Source organism: Pygoscelis adeliae, unplaced genomic scaffold (genome assembly GCF_000699105.1).
Source record: "Pygoscelis adeliae isolate BGI_AS28 unplaced genomic scaffold, ASM69910v1 Scaffold120, whole genome shotgun sequence".
Lineage (NCBI taxonomy): Eukaryota > Metazoa > Chordata > Aves > Sphenisciformes > Spheniscidae > Pygoscelis > Pygoscelis adeliae.
Genome location: NW_008824032.1, coordinates 1,715,174 through 1,734,679, shown reverse-complemented (window position 1 = coordinate 1,734,679; position 19,506 = coordinate 1,715,174). Strand labels below are relative to the sequence as shown.

The 19,506-nt window shown below is 38.7% G+C and overlaps 1 protein-coding gene across 2 annotated transcripts in view; it reads right to left on the bottom strand.

Annotated features, from left to right (window-relative positions):
- The window catches only part of MAN1A2 (mannosidase, alpha, class 1A, member 2), a 161,802-nt gene that overhangs the window by 127,031 nt on the left and 15,265 nt on the right, over positions 1-19,506 (bottom strand). For both annotated transcript variants that reach the window (XR_663845.1, XM_009329140.1), the window contains exon 2: positions 5,324-5,579. Coding sequence is in view for 1 of the 2 variants with exons in the window: in XM_009329140.1 (XP_009327415.1) it covers positions 5,324-5,579 (256 nt within the window). In the remaining variant the exon portion in view is untranslated. The remainder of the gene's footprint in view (positions 1-5,323; positions 5,580-19,506) is intronic.

Sequence of the window (19,506 nt, the reverse complement as noted above, 5' to 3'; positions counted from 1 at the left end):
CCTGCCTGCCCATGGGAAGTAGTGAGTGAATTCCTTGTTTGGCTTTGCTTGCGTGTGCGGCTTTTGCTTTACCTATTAAACTGGTTTTATCTCAACCCATGAGTTTTCTCATTTTACCCTTCCGATTCTCTCCCCCATCCCACTGGGGGGGAGTGAGCGAGCGGCTGTGTGGTGCTCAGTTGCCAACTGAGGTTAAACCACGACACCCAGCCTTCTTAAAGAGTCTGTATCCCACCAATGCAACACTCCAGTTACACAAGTCATCCCACCACACCTCTGTGATCCCAACAAGATGGCAGCCCTGCAAATGCACACAGATCTCAGACTCATCATGTTTAGTCCCCATGCCGCATGCATTATTGTACGTGCACTTCAGAGAGGTACCCTAGCATGCTGATTTCCCAGAAAGGGTTTTAGGGATTTCTCCATAACGGTGCCTTGTAGGCACTTCCTTGCTTATATGCAAATGCTAGAGGTGACCCTGCTTAAGCCCTGTTTTCCTGATTTTGTGATCCCTTTCTGTCACATCACCGCAGGCCTTTTGCTCGTCCACCCTGTCAGTCACTCCCTCACAGGGCTGCTGGTTAGTCTCTCCATCCCCCATCATTCCTAGTTCAAAGCCCTCCTTAGGAGGTCAGCCATCCTGCTGGCAAAGATGCCTTTGTCCTACCTTAGTGAGGTGGATCCCATCTCTCCCAGGCAGACCCTGCAAACAGGGTCCCATGGTTGTAGAACCCAAAACCCTGCTGCCAACACAAGCTCCACAACCAACTGCTGATGTGCATTGCCAGTACCCTCCTCCTCACACCCTCTCCCCTTACTGGCAGGATCAATGAGATCACTACCCAGGCCCCCAGGTCGCTGGCAATCGCCCCCAGAACTCTGTAGTCAGTACAAACGCAAAAACCATACTCTATGTAATACAACACTTACTGACTTGTATGTAAAACTTATACATCCATAATCTCAATGCTTCTCAGACCTCTGGACTTTAACAATCCAAGACCTCAAAATAAACATTTAAATGTTTAGAACAAGGTGTATATAAAAAAAATATGCTGCATGGGATTAGTACTATTATTGCAGTAATTACTATAGTACTAAGTACTATTAAATACTCTGTTTTAATGAGTATCTGAAATGAAAGCTGGAGGTAAGGCAATACTGTGAAATCTTAGGCTTAAATGAAAGAAAACCTGAACCCTGAGTAGGGTGAAAAGAATAAGAAAGTTTTCCTTATTTGACTGGGTAAAATTTAACTCCTCAAGGAAACAAAACTCATTTAAATAAAGAAAAGCACTATCTGTAATGATTACACTTAAGCTGCAGAAAAAAATTAGTATTCTGAACACTATTTAAAGGACATAATAATGGAAATCAAGTGCCAAAAATTCCTAGTGCTCATGCAATTTATACCTAGTTTAACTTGGAAAGAAAGCCAATGACTTCCAAAAGATGAGTTTTTGTTCTTAATTTCTTTGCATTAACCACAATAAAAAGACACATCTTAAAATCTTTTTGGAAAATTATACAAATTACATCTACCTTCTTATAAAACCATTTTCTCATCTTTTACTTAGTATGAAAAAAATCACTAAAATATTAATACAAAGCTAAAGTGTAGCAGCAAGAATAATTTTCAGATGTGTTTATTCTTAAAACACTAGTTAATTAAAAACTATAGCATTTTTTAAAAAACAGATAAACAAGCTAATATTCTAGAGAAGTGCTACAAAGCATGTAAGATAAGCAGGTAGAAAACTTTTAAATTTGTTACTGTGCATCTAAAATAATCAGCCAACTCATAAACAGTCCTTATTGAAATAACTGAATTAATAGCTTTTTAGAATAATACAGATGAATTATACAATTCTGTGAATTAGTTACAATTGAGAATACACTGTAACACTAAATATAAATACCAGAACCAAAGACAAAAACAAAACCAAGAGATGCAGATTCTGCTCCTGGTTTATTCCATGACCTTAAGAAGCCTCTCTCACTGTGCTCAGATTTTTTTTTTAAATCAAAATATGTATTTTTAAGATATTTAAGCACTGCAAAACCACTTTTTGTACAAAGATCTGTTAAAAAAGACTTCACCAAGTTGTTCTTTAGAAAGAAAAAGTAGTAATAAGTTTTCTGTAAAAATGATAGAAACGAGATCCCCATTTGAAAGTTTTCCAGTCTTTCTCCCAATTGTCAAGAGCCATGTGCATGCTACAACATGTAGCCCAATTCTACACAGTTTCTCACCATTTGATACCAGGCAAAATCGGCTGTATAAATTCACTCGTTTTGTGAATTTAAGCAGTCTAAAGCTGTTCCGAGAGAGTGAAGTGCCTCAAATATGCATCAGGACCCTTCAAAGTACACCAAGGCATTAACCAAATGCCTTCTCAGGACCACATGGAATTCTAAAGCCGGATATGCAGCCTCCAAAGAGCTAGGAGCTTCCCTGTGCTATTTTTTTGGTCTCAATCCAGGCAACCATAATGTCTTGCATGTCAGAAATGCTACATAAGCGAGGTGTAGATCTATGTTAGAGACATTGTCTCCTAGAATTTAGGGGTTTTTTTGCTAAGTCTCTCTCTCATCTACAAAGAATCATAGAATAGTTTGGGTTGGAAGGGACCTTTAAAGGCCATGTAGTCCAACCCCCCTGCCGTGGGCAGGGACATCTTCAACTAGATCAGGTTTTGTAGACTATTTGTATTAGTCTACACTAGTTTCAAAAAACAGTGAGAGAAGACCTCAGCAACTACCATAGCATATTTCAAAATGCACTTTGCATCTCTGGAATTGCTGCAGCCTTCTGTGATACATCTGATGCTGTCAAAAAACAGGTTTCAGGCAAAATATTATTCATCTGACACTGTTGATGTTTTATCTCAGGCACATTATATTCATTGCAACATAGGAGATGCCAAAATCCAGAAGCAGACACAAAGGCCAAACAAAAATGACAATGCACCAACAATGCATTCTTCAGCCTTATCATTTGTCCATTCTCACTAGCAGACCTTCCACTCCTGTATTCTACCCCTTCATACATCTAGCTGTAGAAGTGACAATCTACTGCCCTACATTAAAGAATTTAAAAATTCTGGAGGTTGCCTGATAGCCACCAGTACTAACAAGACTGACTCAATTAAGGCAATTCGCACAACAAAAGACAGAACGTTCAATCCTGCTAGTATGATCCTGGACTGTTCAAACACAGTGACCGCACTGTTGAAGACTGTTCAGTACGAAGGTATCATTATCCTAACTGACGTACTTACCCATCTAATATGTAGTCCCATAAAATCTTTGGTCTGACTATGGAAAGCTACACTTCAGAAACCACAATAGGAGCTATTAACAAGTTATGCAATTAAAAAAAACCAGCTTGTCAGTTTGATTCACATGTAGGCTGATCACCATAAAAAGGAGTAAGCCTTTTACAGCATGAGATTTGTGGCAACTGCAGCTAAGGATCACCAGAGCTATTAAACTACTACACTGGATTCCTTACTCACAAATTGCTATACCTTCAGGTTTAGATCAGCAAGAATTGTCCGAAGTTTACTACTTATCCACATCACCAAGAAAATTGCCGTTCTGCATTAACCTATAGTTTTTCATCTCCTCTCATAGTCTACACTCTGACTAAACAACCTCAGAAATGCAAATGCTAATTTTCAACCCTCCCTCCAATTCCAGCTTGATCTATAGGAACTATAGTTGATTATTTCTTCCAGCTAGTTCTTCATTGTTAGCCATGCTCAGTACTTTCACATTACTTGGTCAACTCAATTTTATTTTACCCATTAAATCCATCAGTGGCAAACTCAAAGGAATTGTAATACAGTAAACTGTAGTTAAAAATTAAGAAGTGTTGACAACTACATGACCATACCATTGAGCGTTCATCTTCACACTTCAGAAGACATTTTGAAAGGCAGGATTCTCTGTATATTCTCACTGAAAATGTTTGAGGACACAGTTTTGAAAAACAGTAGAGCCTTTTGAAATCCACAATTCAGTGCTGTCCTTTGGGAAGCAGCCCTAACCAAGCAGGATCAGGGAGGTCCAATATTCCACACACAACTTCTCAGCCAAAAGTGCTTCTGCAGTGGTCGCTAACAGAATAGGCGCACCTCCTCGGGAAGGATTTGCTAGTTGAGATTCAAATCATGATACAGCTCCATGCTGTATCACTCATGTATCGTAAGCAGTTGTTCATTATTTGATAAGAGTGGATTTCATCTAGTCATCATTAATATTCAAAGTAAAATTCCAACTTGGGTGATCTACCCACAGCATGGCAACATACTCCAGCTGCAACTCCTCCCTATTACGAGGACAGGTGTATGACTGACTTGTTTTTGTTTTGTTTTATGAGCTAACTAAACTCAGATTACAATTTAAAAGAAGATTTAGCTGATGTAACTACTAAGTGCTGTAGTCCTGGATGTTCTTTAATTACAGAGCCTGTGTTTGTCTACCTCTGGCCTGAACCATTCCTGCCTGCTAACCCGATTTTTAGGCATAAAACTAATCAGATTGCAGGAAAGAAAAAGAAAAAGAAGGCTGTACAATGTTTCTGCCATAATAATTAGAAGTACAGACTCAGAAAAATGCCTGGCGATAATCATAGGAAGTTGGCATTGCCAGGGCAAAAGAGGGCAATGAATCTCACAGCCAACCAGGAGTGCAAAGGGTAAGACCAGAAACAGCAATTCCCATAGCATAAGCTGCCACAGAACCAAAAGCCTAAGCCAACATCTTAGTTTGAATGTTTTACAGGTAAATGAGGCAATCTACTTAAACAAACTTCTAGTTTTTTAGACCCCTTTAAAACTTATTTTGAAAAGCATGTGATAATTTGATAATTTGCAAATTTTAGCAGCAGGTCATTTCCCCCCCCCATCTTTTCAATCCACTTTATAAACATTTAAAAATATCTTGTGACACACTAACATATCCCATTCTTTGAATGGAACCTAACAAAGTCCTCTGCTTTAAAGATGCACTTGTTGCTGTTCCATGTGTTAATGACAAACTCACTTTGAACCCACACCACTGAGTTGAAGCAATCCTTAAAACCATTTTTAAGTTGTTATCCAGTAAAATATTAACACCCCAACACCAGGAAAAAACATGCAATAATGCTGATGTTCATTAATACTTGATGTACACTTTAAGCTTACTGTTTATTAAAAAGATCTGTAGTCCTGTTTTTCTTTTCTTTTTAATATAAATAACAGCAACTAAACACCATATAAATAACTGCTATCAGATACAAGAATGGGTAGGACCACATCATCATCATCATTACCTCTTTAATTTTGTTCCTCTTCTCTCGGATATCCGGGTCTGATGGTTCTCCACTGTTTATCCCTATAAGATTTGGTAAAGGAACAAGGGGCAGTGGCTTGCTGTCTTTCTTTTTCAACTCTTGCACTACTTTGTTCTTTTCTGTCTGAATCTCAGCTTGAATCTCATCACGTGATTTCTTCAATTTCTCCTTAGCCTCTTCCAGAGCCTTTTCATGATCTGCTCGGATCTTATTTCTCAGACGTTCCTCTTCTTCTCTAGAGACACAAATGCTAGTCAGCATCTCATTACTAAAAACACATTGCTTATAAATAAACTGCAGCTTCAAAACAGAAGCCACATCCCAAGTTAGTTTACTCTAAGTAATTCTAATGATTCAGACAAGTTGACTGAATTATGTTAGTGCACAATCCTACACTATTTTTGCTGTGAACCCTAAAAGAACAGCGCACACATCAGCAACACTATTGTAGAAAAGTGTATCATAGGGGTTTTCTAGGTTATGTCTCAGCACCTTTGCTTGTCTACTCAAAAATTTAGAGAGGAAGAGCCCTACATTCTGTACTTCAACTACAGGACACATGCAGAGATACATCCAGCACTCACTCAGTTTAAAAAAAAATCAGAAGGACTCTTCCTTGCCTTCTGCACAATAAATACATCGTACACAACTTGTGAAGATCTGAAGTAACCAGGAAAAAAAAAAAAAATCACAGCCACTCTTTTTATTAACAATGAGGTGTGACCTGCAAAAGCTGCACACCCCACCAACAGCATGTTTTGTCTTGAATTCAGAACTCATTGTTCCAATCAGTACGGTCCATAAACCTCACAAGTTAAATGCAGAGTTAATTATAAAGCGATTTAGGAACATAAGAGCTTTTGAAAGCATGATTTGGAAACTTACTGTCAACAAAACCAACATCATCTTGGTTCTAAGCACAATCTTCCATCATGATCTTTAACGATCAGTAAAAGTTCTGAGATTCACATACAAAATTAGGAGTGTTGTTTCAAAGTCTGGGTTACACAAGAGGTTATTCTAACAGTCAAAAATGGCCTGTTCCAGTCCTAAAATATTTCAAGGCATCAGAAAGATACACATCAGACTCAACATAACACAACCTTTTCAAGCTTCTTTAAAATACAGAGCTGCTCAATGACTAATGTAAGCCAAAATAGTTGTAGGGATTTAAAACATGCACTAGTTACAAAAAAAAAAACACCAACCAACCCCACACTCCCTCCCTGTTTCCTCCTCCAGACGAAAATACTTTTTCAAAGACCATTAAGGAGAAGACAGTGCATAATGGAAAAGAAAGAAGGCAAGCAGCAAGCCATGTAAGAAATATCAAGCTTGGCCTAACTGCTTTTCGGAGGAATTGAGCCACTTGACCCATACCACATGTTTTTTCCAGTATACTGAAAATGTACCAATGAAAAGGAGCAACCACCATTTGATATGTGAGAAGTAAGAATAGAAGAGTTCAGTTGGAAGGCACCTACAGCGATCATCTAGTCCAACAGCAATTAAAGACCAATGGAAAGTTTACAGAAAAAAATAAACACAAGATTGACAATTGTTAACCAAACTGACAACAAAAATAGGAATGTATCTACATATTTAAATTGGGATATTTTTCCTGCAAAGGTTATTAAAAATATTTGACAAAGTCTATGATAAACCAATAACGTTTCCAGAGATTCAAACAAATTTTAAGTAACTTGCTGGGGTGCTGTGTTGGAATATTTGGGATATGGACAGATCTTACGGAGCTTTGCAAGTATAATAGAACTGTGTTTATTAATCTCACAGATCAAGCCATGTCTATTATAGAGCACTGCTTCACCTTTACAAAAAAAGGTCAAAGAATGAAGCTAATAATGAATAACTTGCATTAGTATCAGAGCAATCCCACCAGACTGGTCCATTTTGTGCAGGGTTTGTGACTGTTAAAATCAGTTCTCCTTAGGCAGAGGACTGCACATCAAAGTGCAATAAATGAAGCTTTTATTTCCAGAAATTCACAGTTCAAACCCCCAGTGCACTAGCCCTGACTGCTGTCTCAAACATCCAGTATTTTAAGTTAAAATTTATACACCTCTTTGCTCTAGTCTTTAGCTTGGGCTCAAAAGCTCAAATAGAGACTTTTTTTTTTTAGGCACACATTTTATTCTCAATTTGACAGAGTCTGACATCACTTGATGTCATCCAGAAAATAACTTCCCAGTTTACAGGCCAATGTGCATAGCATGCAGGGGCAAAACCATGGTATAAGTTATCTTATACCATAACATAAGTTATCTCAGCAAAATGAATTGTTACACAAAGAGTGTTTTATTAGCCCTTATGTTTTTCTTAAGTGCTATTAGGTTTGCATTTTTAAAAAAAAATATAGTAGCATTATTACTTTTCAATATTTCAGCACCAGAAATACAATGCAATGTTTTAACAGATGCACTCACTGAAAGGCGTTCAAACTGAAGTTCTTCAGCCACTTTTCTCAATATGACTCACGTCACATCCATATTTCTCCCAAACAATAAGAAGTGAAGGACTGAGCTCCTTAAACTATCAAATCCAAGCTCATTAACACTGTTGAACAGTAACAGTCATTCTTTCCCTCAACTGTAGAGCAAAGAAACAGCTTTCAAAGTGGCAAAAGACTAGCCTAAAGTGAGAAAATACAGGTAATACCATTTACAATAATTTTTATTTCTACTATGACCCATTTACGGGGGGAAATAACTTTCTTGTATTCCTGTAAAAGTTACTCACATTCTATCGTGGCAGCAATGTGCTCAATTCAGTAACAAAAGCAGCTGAAAATTTCTATCAACTGAAAGACGTAAAACTGTAGATCTGTAGTCTGGAAAGCTTTTCCAGGGCTAGCAGAGGACTGCATAAAATGCAGCTAGAGAGAACAAGCACGAGGTTGCCAGAACAAGACATCATTCCCCACAGTCATGTTCTCACCAAGAGACAGCATGCTGTACAGGAGCCAAAGAGATGGCTTACAGAGAATGAGAAATAGGAAGTGCTACTGAACATTTAAGAATCAAAATACTTCAATGTGGGGATAATGTATTTTGGAAGTACGTTTCTCATTTTCAAAACTCAGTTTCTGGAGGCAAGTGACAGTCTTTACCTTCTGACTAGATCTACTAACATTTTGCTAATGGATACTGAAATTCTTTTTGCAAAGGTTCAACCATCACTGAAAAACCTGAATTTTTCAGAAAAACAGGGTAACAATGTATCTCAGACCTTAATAAAAAGATGTTCAAGGTATAGTCGCATTAACCTAATTTGAAGAGGATGCTTTACAATCAGTGTGCTTTATTCCTAAATAGAAATGTTTTTGGTAAAACCCACGGTTAACATGCACATCCCCAAATATGATCCCCCGTGTGAAAAGATTAATGACGTTTGAGTAGTTATAGTGAGTCTGACTCACTAAAATGAGTCACTGGTGATGTGCTTTGTGCACCTTCACTATTTTCCACCATCAAGATCAAGTGCCATGAAGATTTTGCCTTTACCTTTCCTTTAAATTTTCAGTCTCAAGTGCTGCATACAACAGTAACAATAAAAGCTCCATCACTCTACCAACTTCATCTATTTCTAGATTCAAACTGCATGAAACAGCCATAAATTGGAAAACAAGTTTTGAACTCACGTCTGTTTACACTGTGGGAACCACTATATAAACATACAAAAGCTGTTGATTTCTACAGCACTATAATCCAATTAGAGTTATTAAGGAGGTTTGAACGACAGTCTACTTTCTTTCAGTCACTCAGCAGAATACCTAAGTGTTTGAAGAAAATACACAGAGACTCAATAGAGATGAAAAATTCTAGCGCTAACTGTATGATCAGCTCCAAGTCTTCCAGGAAGTGACATTTTGAGACAAACATAAGAAAACAGTAAGATGAAGAGAAAGGTCAACAGGTATTTGAGGGAGTTTACAGGAGATACTACAAGAGCTTCTTCTGCAGACAGATATTCTCTAAGCAATTACCAATGATGGACAGCATGGGCTACAAGAAATGTCATATTCTACGTTCCAGCTGAAGACATTTTACCAAATATAATCAGGTATATGACCCTAACGGAAGAAAAATCACACCCCTAAATACCAATACCACATGTTTCTCCTGAGTTCTTAAGCAACAAGAACTAAGTGAAAATACAGAATAAAGTTAAGAGAATGAGAACATTGGAAATGTGTGAGCAGCTGATAGCCCCCCCCACCAAGTCACACCCAAACACCAACAACTTCCCCATCCAGCATAAGAAAGAGTCAGCAATGGTTTAATGCGTGTACATAGCACTACATTCAAATACTCAGAGTTAAAGAAAAGAAACCTCAGAAAGGATCAATCTAAAAATATAAGATTGGAAAGAATCCCAGCATAAACACATATACCAAAATGTGTCAAACAGCTTCCCTATCCAACTACCCACCCCACCCCCCCAGCTTCTAGGCAACATAAGCAAACTCTTAAAATATAGAGTATTTTGAGTAAATCTTCAAAAACCTTACTTAACAGAAAGCTGCTGCTTCCTTCTAGTCACCCCAACAGCTTATTCTAAAGTGTCAAGACAGAGGTTCAAGTACCATGAAACTACAGCAGTAGCTACTTTAAAACAAGCATTATTATTAAAAGACTCTGTGACTAGACTATTTTTGCCAGCAAGAACCATAAATAGACCTAATAATTAGAATCAAACTAGAAACAGGTGCAAGTTTTTTAAACAACCACTGTAATTAACTATTGCAGCTGCTTGTGCAGGATCACTGTACACTCTCAAAGCATCCACGAGCTGTCTAAATGTCATTCAGAAAAGACCACAAATTATAATGCTTGATAACCGAATCACTAACTGAAACTTAATGTGCTTTAATTATGCACGCAGTAGTGAGCCTTCTGAACTTAACAGCTACTAAAGCCTCACTTGCCAAGACAATGACTTTTAACATTTCTCCTATCTGCTGTGACACAACAGGCTCTTAGAAACTGAATTGCAAAAAAACAAAAATGCTTTCAAACTTCCTCATAAGAAGTCTTCATAAGAAGAAATAGAAATTAGAATGGAGTCAAGAAAAGAAAACTGGCCACCAGCAGCTGTTCTCTCACACTAGAAAGCAGAGCACTGGGTCACTATAGCAAAAGGACAACCAGTTTATTATCATTTGGATTTTCAACAGATGGATAGACAAGAACCTTTAAAGCACATAAATGTTTGTGTAAGTCTGTCATCCACAAACAAACCCCTGTTTGGAAATTCTGAACTTTTACCCTTTTGTCAAGCTTAATCATAGAATCATAAAGGTTGGAAGAGACCTCTAAGATCATCGAGTCCAACTGTCAACTCAACACCACCATGCCCACTAAACCATGTCCCTAAGTGCCGCATCTACACGTCTTTCAAATACCTCCAGGGATGGTGACTCAACCAATTCCCTGGGCAGCCTGTTCCAATGTTTAACCACTCTTTCAGTAAAGAAATTTTTCCTCACGTCCAATCTAAACTTCCCCTGGCACAACTTGAGGCCATTTTCTCTCGTCCTATCACTAGTTTCTTGGGAGAAGAATCTTCAGAGAGAAATCTTCAACCAGAGGCTACTTTCAGAGACATAGTGCAACAAAAAGACAGGCACTAATTTAAAAAACAAAAACAAAAAAACTAACTTTGAGAGTCAGTGCCTAAAAAACATTTCACGTGTTAACTATAAAAGTTGTTTTTCCCTCCAATCTTGCAGCATACACAATTTTCTAACATCCACACATATTACAACCCCATCATGTTCTCCTAGTATATAGAGAATATACATTCATGACACAAGGACACTGGAGATATATATACTGCCCCTCATTGCCCAGAAAATTAACCCAAATTGCAGATTCCTTGAGTGGTTTCTTTTAGACAAAGGTGACAGTAGAATTTATTTCTAGCAAGTGGTTAGATTTGCATGTGACATGAGTACTGCTCCTCAAACAAAAGGAACATGAGACAGAGTCCTTATTCAAGTCCTCTTATCCCTCTCTATCCAGTTTCAGAAGTTTTTTCCTCTTGCTGTCACACCTCCCCTTGACCTTTTTCACGTTCCTATTTCCTGCCTTCCTTTACTATTATTTGTACCAACTTAGGCTCCGCTAGCTTGCTTCCTTGGTCTTCTACAAAGGCATCGCCACCACTCTGAACACCAGTCCTCCTCACTTTCATCATTCAATTTCTTTGGACCACACTAGGGAGATGACAGAATTAACTCACTGACACAAGCACTCTCCTTTAATCCTAAATACCCCCTCTTAAATTCCATGTAGACTTCCTTTAAACAAAACTTCCCTCCACTTCTATGCAATAAATGATGTCCCTAATTGATCTCTTTTGCAGCCAAATCTTAGACCAAGAATCTGGGCCTTCAGCCACCTTTATCACTGCTCTCTCAAACTCTTATCTCTATGATGGAAGCTCACAGATCCTGTTTCAGATCTGCTCTCTTGTCTAAACCAAAACCTCAGTCTCTGACATTGCTTTGTAGATAGCCAGGTGTCACCTTCAAGCCACATGAACTGTAACTTAACTTTTAATCTTCCTCCCACATCTTTTGTTCAGCAGTGGAAACTTCTCCATTGCCCACATTGCCAGTGTCCAGGCATTCTTCCCATTTCCTAGAACTTGACTACTCCTAAACTTTTCTGCTTAGTTTCCATGTATTTTAAATGCAGTCTGTCTTAACCCATACAGTTAGAAACCCCCAGAATTTGATGTTGTTCTGTTCATCCAGCAATTCTGTTAGGAAAACAATCCACTTAACTACTTGCATCCTTACATTGCCTTTCTGTATTTTTTTCCTGCAAAAACTGTAATTCGTTTTATGTATTTTTCTAGGCACAAAGGAAAGAAAACATGGCCACTTCTAGATGTCTGATATGTTAAATTCACGGATTTCCATGATGATCATTAAAGGCCACTGCTGCTTGTTAGTCCTGTATCTGTCTCTACCCAATTGTTTTCCTTTGTCTTGTAATTTAGGTAGGGCCTTTGGAAGCAGCTCTGGAATGAGGACAAGCAAAACCCTTGGGGAATACATTTAGAGAGAATTCAAAAACACAGATTGAATGGGCACACAGAACTTGCAGAAGGGAGTGGAGAGTTGAAGCACATCCCTTATGCATGAAGAGCAAGCCCTCTGCAAAACTGGAAGCCAAAAAATTCTGTAGTATTGCTAGGTATCTTTTGTAAGATTTTGGAACATAGCCAGAATCTTCATAAATCATCATAAGGTAATACACCCAATTAAATATTTCATTAATAAAGTGCATTAACATATAAGACATCTCTTGTTTTCTTTCACAACGATAAGAAAAAGTACAAAACATACCTTCCAGTTAAGAACAAAAAAGTAGAGATTCCACTAACAAATGTAGAACATGTATAACTTTTGAAGGAGGAAAAAAAAAAAAAGACATGCAGGCAAGAGGTCATCCTTCGGGAATTATTTTCTTCCTATGTTATGAATGTTAACACGAACAGAACTGGGAAAATTTATCTTGAGATTCTGTCAAGTGCTGTGACCATTAGCAAAGGCATTTGTTCCTCACCTGTCTACAGCAGCCATGCAATCATCAACTCAAAAAAGGAGGAGGGTGCCAAGCTCAAGTCAATGGCTTTCTTGGGACCTGATAGCACTGCCATAGCTGGTACAGTCAACTTAAGTTTTACTAGTGAAGAAAGGTAGATGTTTTCTACAAACACTCCAACAGTTGCGTTCATATTAGCAGCCAGGCATTTGTCAACGCTAAGAAGGGTCACCAGACACTGCATAAGCATTTTAAGCTTACATGAAACAGATTTTCAGAAGAATCAGATCAACTATTTCAGGGAGAAATATGATACTTCTTTAAGACTACAACAGCAATGAATGCAACTTTCATTAGTGAGGAGCAAATAAAAAATATGAACTACACAAAGCTTTACACAAGTTTTCAACTACATATAAGCAAACTCATTCAGTTTTTAGTGTCTTAATGTCATCCAGGTACGAAAACACTCTGTTAAGAAAAGCAACAGATGCATAAAGTTCAACAATGTAGAGTTTTAAATCACTACAGCTCTATCAAACACATCTCATTTAGATCCTTTCTGCTTATACGATGTAAAAGAGAATATAATTAGATTTGCCTCAAGACACTAACATATAATCAGAAGTAGGCATTATTTCAGAATTTTTGCTGATTAAAGAAACTTCATTTAACAGCTGCAGCTAATTACTTCTGTGCAGAATATTAAGCCTCTGCAGAACAAGGTCTTAAATCTGATTGTTAAAGCACTTACAATGCTAATATAGAGGAAAAAAATTAGAAGTAAAATTGATTCCTAAAAATAAAATAAAAAAGGACACTGAAAAGCCTAAGTCTATGAAATTTAGGATCTCTTCATGTTTTATCAAGAAACCTGAATGAGAAGAATGTTGCTACCTGCTCTGTGTAAAAGTATTTTAAATAGCTTCCTGTCTCCCAGCACCATACTGATGGAGCATCAGATCTTCCTTTCCAATTAGTACCCCGATGAGACAGATTTATTTTTTTTTTTAAAGTAATAAAGATGGAAGAACTTTACAAGAAGCAGGAGTGAAAAATACATATAGACGATAGGAATAAGAAACAGAAAAAGAAATCAGTACTGAACAAGAGAATTGAGTAGGATAAAAAGTTAGAAATGAGCAAGATAGGAAGGACAAACATCTGGAAATGGAGAGTTTATTTTGATGCAGGATTCAAACAGCACCAAAAAATAGTAGGATAATTTTAATTCAAAACTGTAGAAGCCTACTGCAGTTAATGTCAAACCACAGAATTTTCTACTCTAAATCACCCTAGGTAGCTGGAAACATGTATGTTGTACAAGTTTAGATATATATATATATAGCAATGTACCAGGGTATTTACACTTTACTCACCACAGTCAAGTCTACGACAGTATGGACAAACATCTTGCATGCTGTATTATTTATTGATACAAAAGACAGTTTGATCAAGGCCGAATAATACATAGCTGGTCCTGTGATACTGAGAAAGCAATTACACAGAACTGGGTTCTCAGGCAAGAGCAGTGCATCTTTGCTCCTTATTAAAGAAGGCATCTTTACAATTAAGCACATTTACATATAGGACAAAGCAATCCTGCTGATGTTGATGGCACAGATCAGGTACTGAAGCATGCGCTCAAGCAGAAGTAAAAGTAACCAGAGCACTCCCATTACACAGCATCAAGCTCTTTAATAGTATGTCCAGTGCTGCCAAAAACTTAAGTTTCCAATAATGAAGGAAAAAAAAACCAAACCAAAACAACAACCACCAGACAAGCCCAGCAACACAAGCCAGGAAGGAAGAGTGGTGCATTCTATGATGTGGCATATACCACAAAAGTTGCTGCAGAGTCTGAAGCATTACTGTATTTTCCATACCACTCGAAGCTCATCTTTTTCAGAGGTCATCACGCTACAATCTTTACAAAAGTTGTTTATTTTTCTTTATTCCATACAAAATTTAATACATACACTCGTTTTTCACAATGATAAAAACAAACCTGCTTTGATGGCAACTTTTTCCCAGGAAAACCACAGTCCTACTTAAGCTGCCCAATATTAAACAGAATCCTAAAATTAGGCAGATTTAGATGGCTCATTTTAGATTCAAAAAATAGATTCAAATAGTTGATAACCAAGAAGATTACAGGTTTCTGCTACACCTTAATTCTCACCCTTTTGAACACACAAAGAGTCCCATTAAAGTTGCATGTACAAGTGCAGAACTTGCACTTCCTACGTGCAAGAATGTGCACTTGCAGAACGTGCACTTCCTATGCTATTTAACATTCTCTGGAGTGAAAAGCTTGCTTTTTTTTAAATATAATTCTTACATAATTTTTTACCTAAAGGAAATGAATCACGGGTTCCTTTTTGTACACCACCAGCAACTGTTTCAGTATATGCTCTATGGAAACTTGCACTACAGTACTGACTTGCTACTCCTTCACCCTCTGTACCAGCTACATTGCCTGACAGTTCTGCTAAGGTGGGATGCTGGGTTCATAACCTTAGATTGTATAGGAATTTTGGGAGGAGATGGGGACAGAAACAAGAGTGAAGTGACAACAAAGGAACTCCAATCATATGTGCATTACACACAGCATCCTTGCTCTCCCTTCTTTCCTGATCTTCTTTGCCCCCAGAATTACAAATCCCCCCTTTCGCACATGATACTCCCAGAGGAGGAAAAAAGTTCCTGGAAGCATGCAGAAAATCTTCAGGAGTGATTGAGAGGACCCAAACATCCTCCAGAAATTGAACAAGTTTTAAGTAGGAGCCTTAGCCAGCTGAGAAATTCCTTTTCCTTCTGTATACTCACATGGTAAAAAAGAAAAGGAATTTCTTAGCACATGTATCAATTCTAGCATGCTCTCATTCAGGTAATTTAGCCTAATAACAGAACATGCAATATTAGTTTGACTAATAAGCTCTGAACAGTTTCCTAACATTTCACCTGAGATACAGAACAGCAATATATGAGAGAACACTTAAGCAAAAGAGAAACAGGATTTTACCTGTTTACCTTCACAAGCTATAGCTTGAAAACACTCCTCCAGCAGATATGGCTTGCTGAAATCACTATGTAAGAATGTCACAGAGAAAGCTGCATTAATTCCTTGCAATGGGAAGTGCTAAATGTAAAAATATTATATTTAATATACCAGGACAGCCTCACTCTTCACATGTGGTAGGACAGATGACACTACTGTGACATTCCACATGGACATAAGCTCGTTCTAAAATGAAAGAAAAGAGGGGACATACTTGAAAAGAATTTGCCAAAAAAATCCACCCAAAAACCACACTAAACATGTTAGTCTAGGAAGAACAATAGTAGAAAGAAGATAACTCCTGGTCTACTGTTGTTTTGAAAAAAAGACCAAGCAAACCATAAAACAGACCAAGAAAACTTTGCTTGTTAACTGTGTTGCTTGAAAACACCTCTGTTAACCCACTTTCATATAGTTAACTTGATTTGATTTTGTTAATAACAGGTTTTATTCAGTTTCAATTAACAATCAGAAAAAAATTAATCACACCAACTGTGAGCAGTAATATTTGGCTGACTTTTGAAAGTGCCAAGCAAGTAACCTTAAGAACAGAGCTCAGGACACCAGAAAGGAAAAATAGGGTGCCAAAAGACATTTGCTGTATAGAATTGTGTTTGGGGGTAGGAGGGTGTTTTTTAAGGAAACTAAGAAGCAGCAGTCACTAAAAATTATGACAATCATTTGAACATCCCAGCGATTCAAAATGGCAAGGTTGGAGCTTTACATCCGTAAGAAACTCTACCATTTGAGCAATAGAGGATGACAGCCTCCTGCGATCAGTTACTATGTAGGTCAACATCAGAGGAAGAGAAAAATACCTTGACAGGGTTTCACACATATCAGCTTGCAGCAGGGGGGGGGGGGAAGAGACTCCAGCTAGAGTTTCACATTATATTTAAGCTGATTAATACCTAGCTACTGCCCCTCAACCTTGCACCAGCTCTGGCACTTGTCAGTGGCTGGTGAACTGATTGAGGGTCTTAACACAGTAGACTATCTAGGGGCTTGGTAGTGCTCTCCTGGACACTTGTTTGTTCTGAGTTTTTTTGCATGGGGTTAGCTCCCTGAATTAGCTGATGGTGGGGTCAGATGACAGCCAAAGCTAACAAAGAAGCAGGAGCAATCGTCCTTCTACAGATGAGTCCACACAGCCTTCCCTTAACAGAGCCTGCCAGAGACAAATGTGTAAATTGTAGCTTTAAGGTGACTGGTATAACAAGAAATGAAACTAACTGTAGAGCTCGGAAGTAAACAGTCAAAGCCAACAGTAATAAGGCAAGGACCTGCTGGAAAATGAGGACTGTTGGATAAAATCGTGGCGAGATAAGTGAACTGACTGGACAACCCACACAACACCTAGAGCAGAGATCACCAATGCAAGCACAAGCTGAGGCAGGTTAAGCTTTGGGAAGTTCTTCTGACAAACTCAGAGGTGACTCATCTGCAGACCCAACTTCCAGTCGGGGTGGAAATGACACTGCCTTCACTGTACGTGCAGGGTAGAGAAGTCCACCTGTGTGGACTGGTAAGAGAATATCCCTGGATGGGTAAGAGTTGCCCAGCATCAACATGGGTCCCCTCTCCTGATCACCAGCCAGCCAGTGCACAGGAACACAGCTTTCCTGTTGTTGCTGCAATGAGTAACTGATGGCTAGAAAATTAGTGGTTCTGTAGAAACAAGTCAACTAGCACGTGCATGCTGCTGATTTATTAGGTTAAAGATTGGTTGTGTATGACTGCAGCATTAACAACATGATCAACAATAATAGTTGGAATATTGGTTTATGTAATAAAGGATATTATAACTCTATATTCCTTGTGTTGGTCACCATGTTTGTGCAAATCATTCTTTACATTTCAGGGCTTTAGTTGCCCTACAAAAACAAGCTCCCTTACTCCTCATGCTGGTACTCAGCAGACCAGGCAGCAAGCCAGCCAGCGGTGAGCTGAGCCAGCTGAAAAAAAAAAAAATCACTGATCATTTCAGGCCAAATCAGGTCTCCTAACTGGCCGGCTGTCCAAACACTGCTGTTGCGGCACGGATATATGCAAGATTAAATGGCTGGGGACACAGCAGAACAGAACATGAGCTTCAAGTATTATAGACCTGCATGTTCAGGGACCTCAGATTAGAGCCCAAGCTATAAAGATCGTGTTTTCTGCACACACACTCACGTGGCCATTAACCCCAGTCATTCCCTTCCCCACCATCACCTCTATCCCCTCACTCAGCCGTATGGTTTCCTCTCCTCTAGTTTATCCCAGTGATATTGCTTCCTCCATCAGATAAGAAACACTCCCTACCATCCTAAATTTTATTTATGCCTTAATGAGCACCAACTTGCTTCAAATGTCTCCTCTCCCCAAGGCGACTCTGATTAGTCTTTGATATCTCACTCAGCCGATGCCCAACTCTTGTTACGCCTCAGACAACGTTGATCTTTTTCTACTTAGGGAAAAAGGGGAGGAAAGCAAAAGGCACTATTTCACAGTCATCCCACCTCCTTTTGTTTTGCTCTGTGTGCAGTTCCCATCTCCAGCTTCCAAAGAAAGAAATTAATTGCTGCTCCTCACCACCACCACAGCCCTCTGCTAGCCCTAGCTCAATCTCCCCCTCCAGGTTCCTGTTCCTAATCAGGTACTTCTTTCCCTTTTCCCACCCCCATACCGGAAAAATGAGAATTATATTAACCGAAGCAATGCCTTCTGCCTGATGTCTGTGTTCAAAAGGGGTACCACAAGTAAGTATGGTAGCTCCCTCCTTTTACACCATGAGTCTTTTCGGCAGCCTTATCTCCAGCAGTAAACCCCAAAACTCTCACCAACTGAAGAAAAACAGCTGGAGAAAGTTAGCTATTTAAAGCAATAGCCATGATACTAGTATGGTCTTAGTCTAAAAATTCTCAATTGTTGAAATATAAAATAAGTTGACAGCAAAAATACACATAAAGAGAGAAAGGCTATTGCAAAGTGAAAGCAGCAACTAGCATATAATGTAGACTCAGAGATGGCACACTTTCAGGTAAGCAGATGGTACTAGACTTCTCTGCATGGGAAACCCTCTGGCAGGTCCTCCAGAGCTCTAAGGAAGAGACTACCCTCACACAGATGTTCTGTCAACGCAAGCTACCACATTTCCATAATGCTATTTAACTCACCCAGCCAGAGTTGCTTTGCTCATCCCAGAGGCAACAGTGCTTTAAATACCCTATTGGAAGTTCACACGTACCGCTCAAATTTATCTTCCTCCTCCACCTATAACTGTCACCATATAGCTATATGGTAAATTGATACCTGTGTATCAATGCATTTAAAATAAGAATACTAGTCAACGTGCATGGCGCTATAAGTCATGCACTAACATGTTGTATGGCAGAGAGCTTGAAGAGGAGGCAGAAAACCCTGGGATCTACCATATGAGACCGATACGAGCTCTTCATTACAGGGGAACACTACTACTAGGGGTGTGAAGCTTAGTCCAAACACAGGTCTACAGCAATCTCTCTTGACTTGCTCCTCTCGCCACC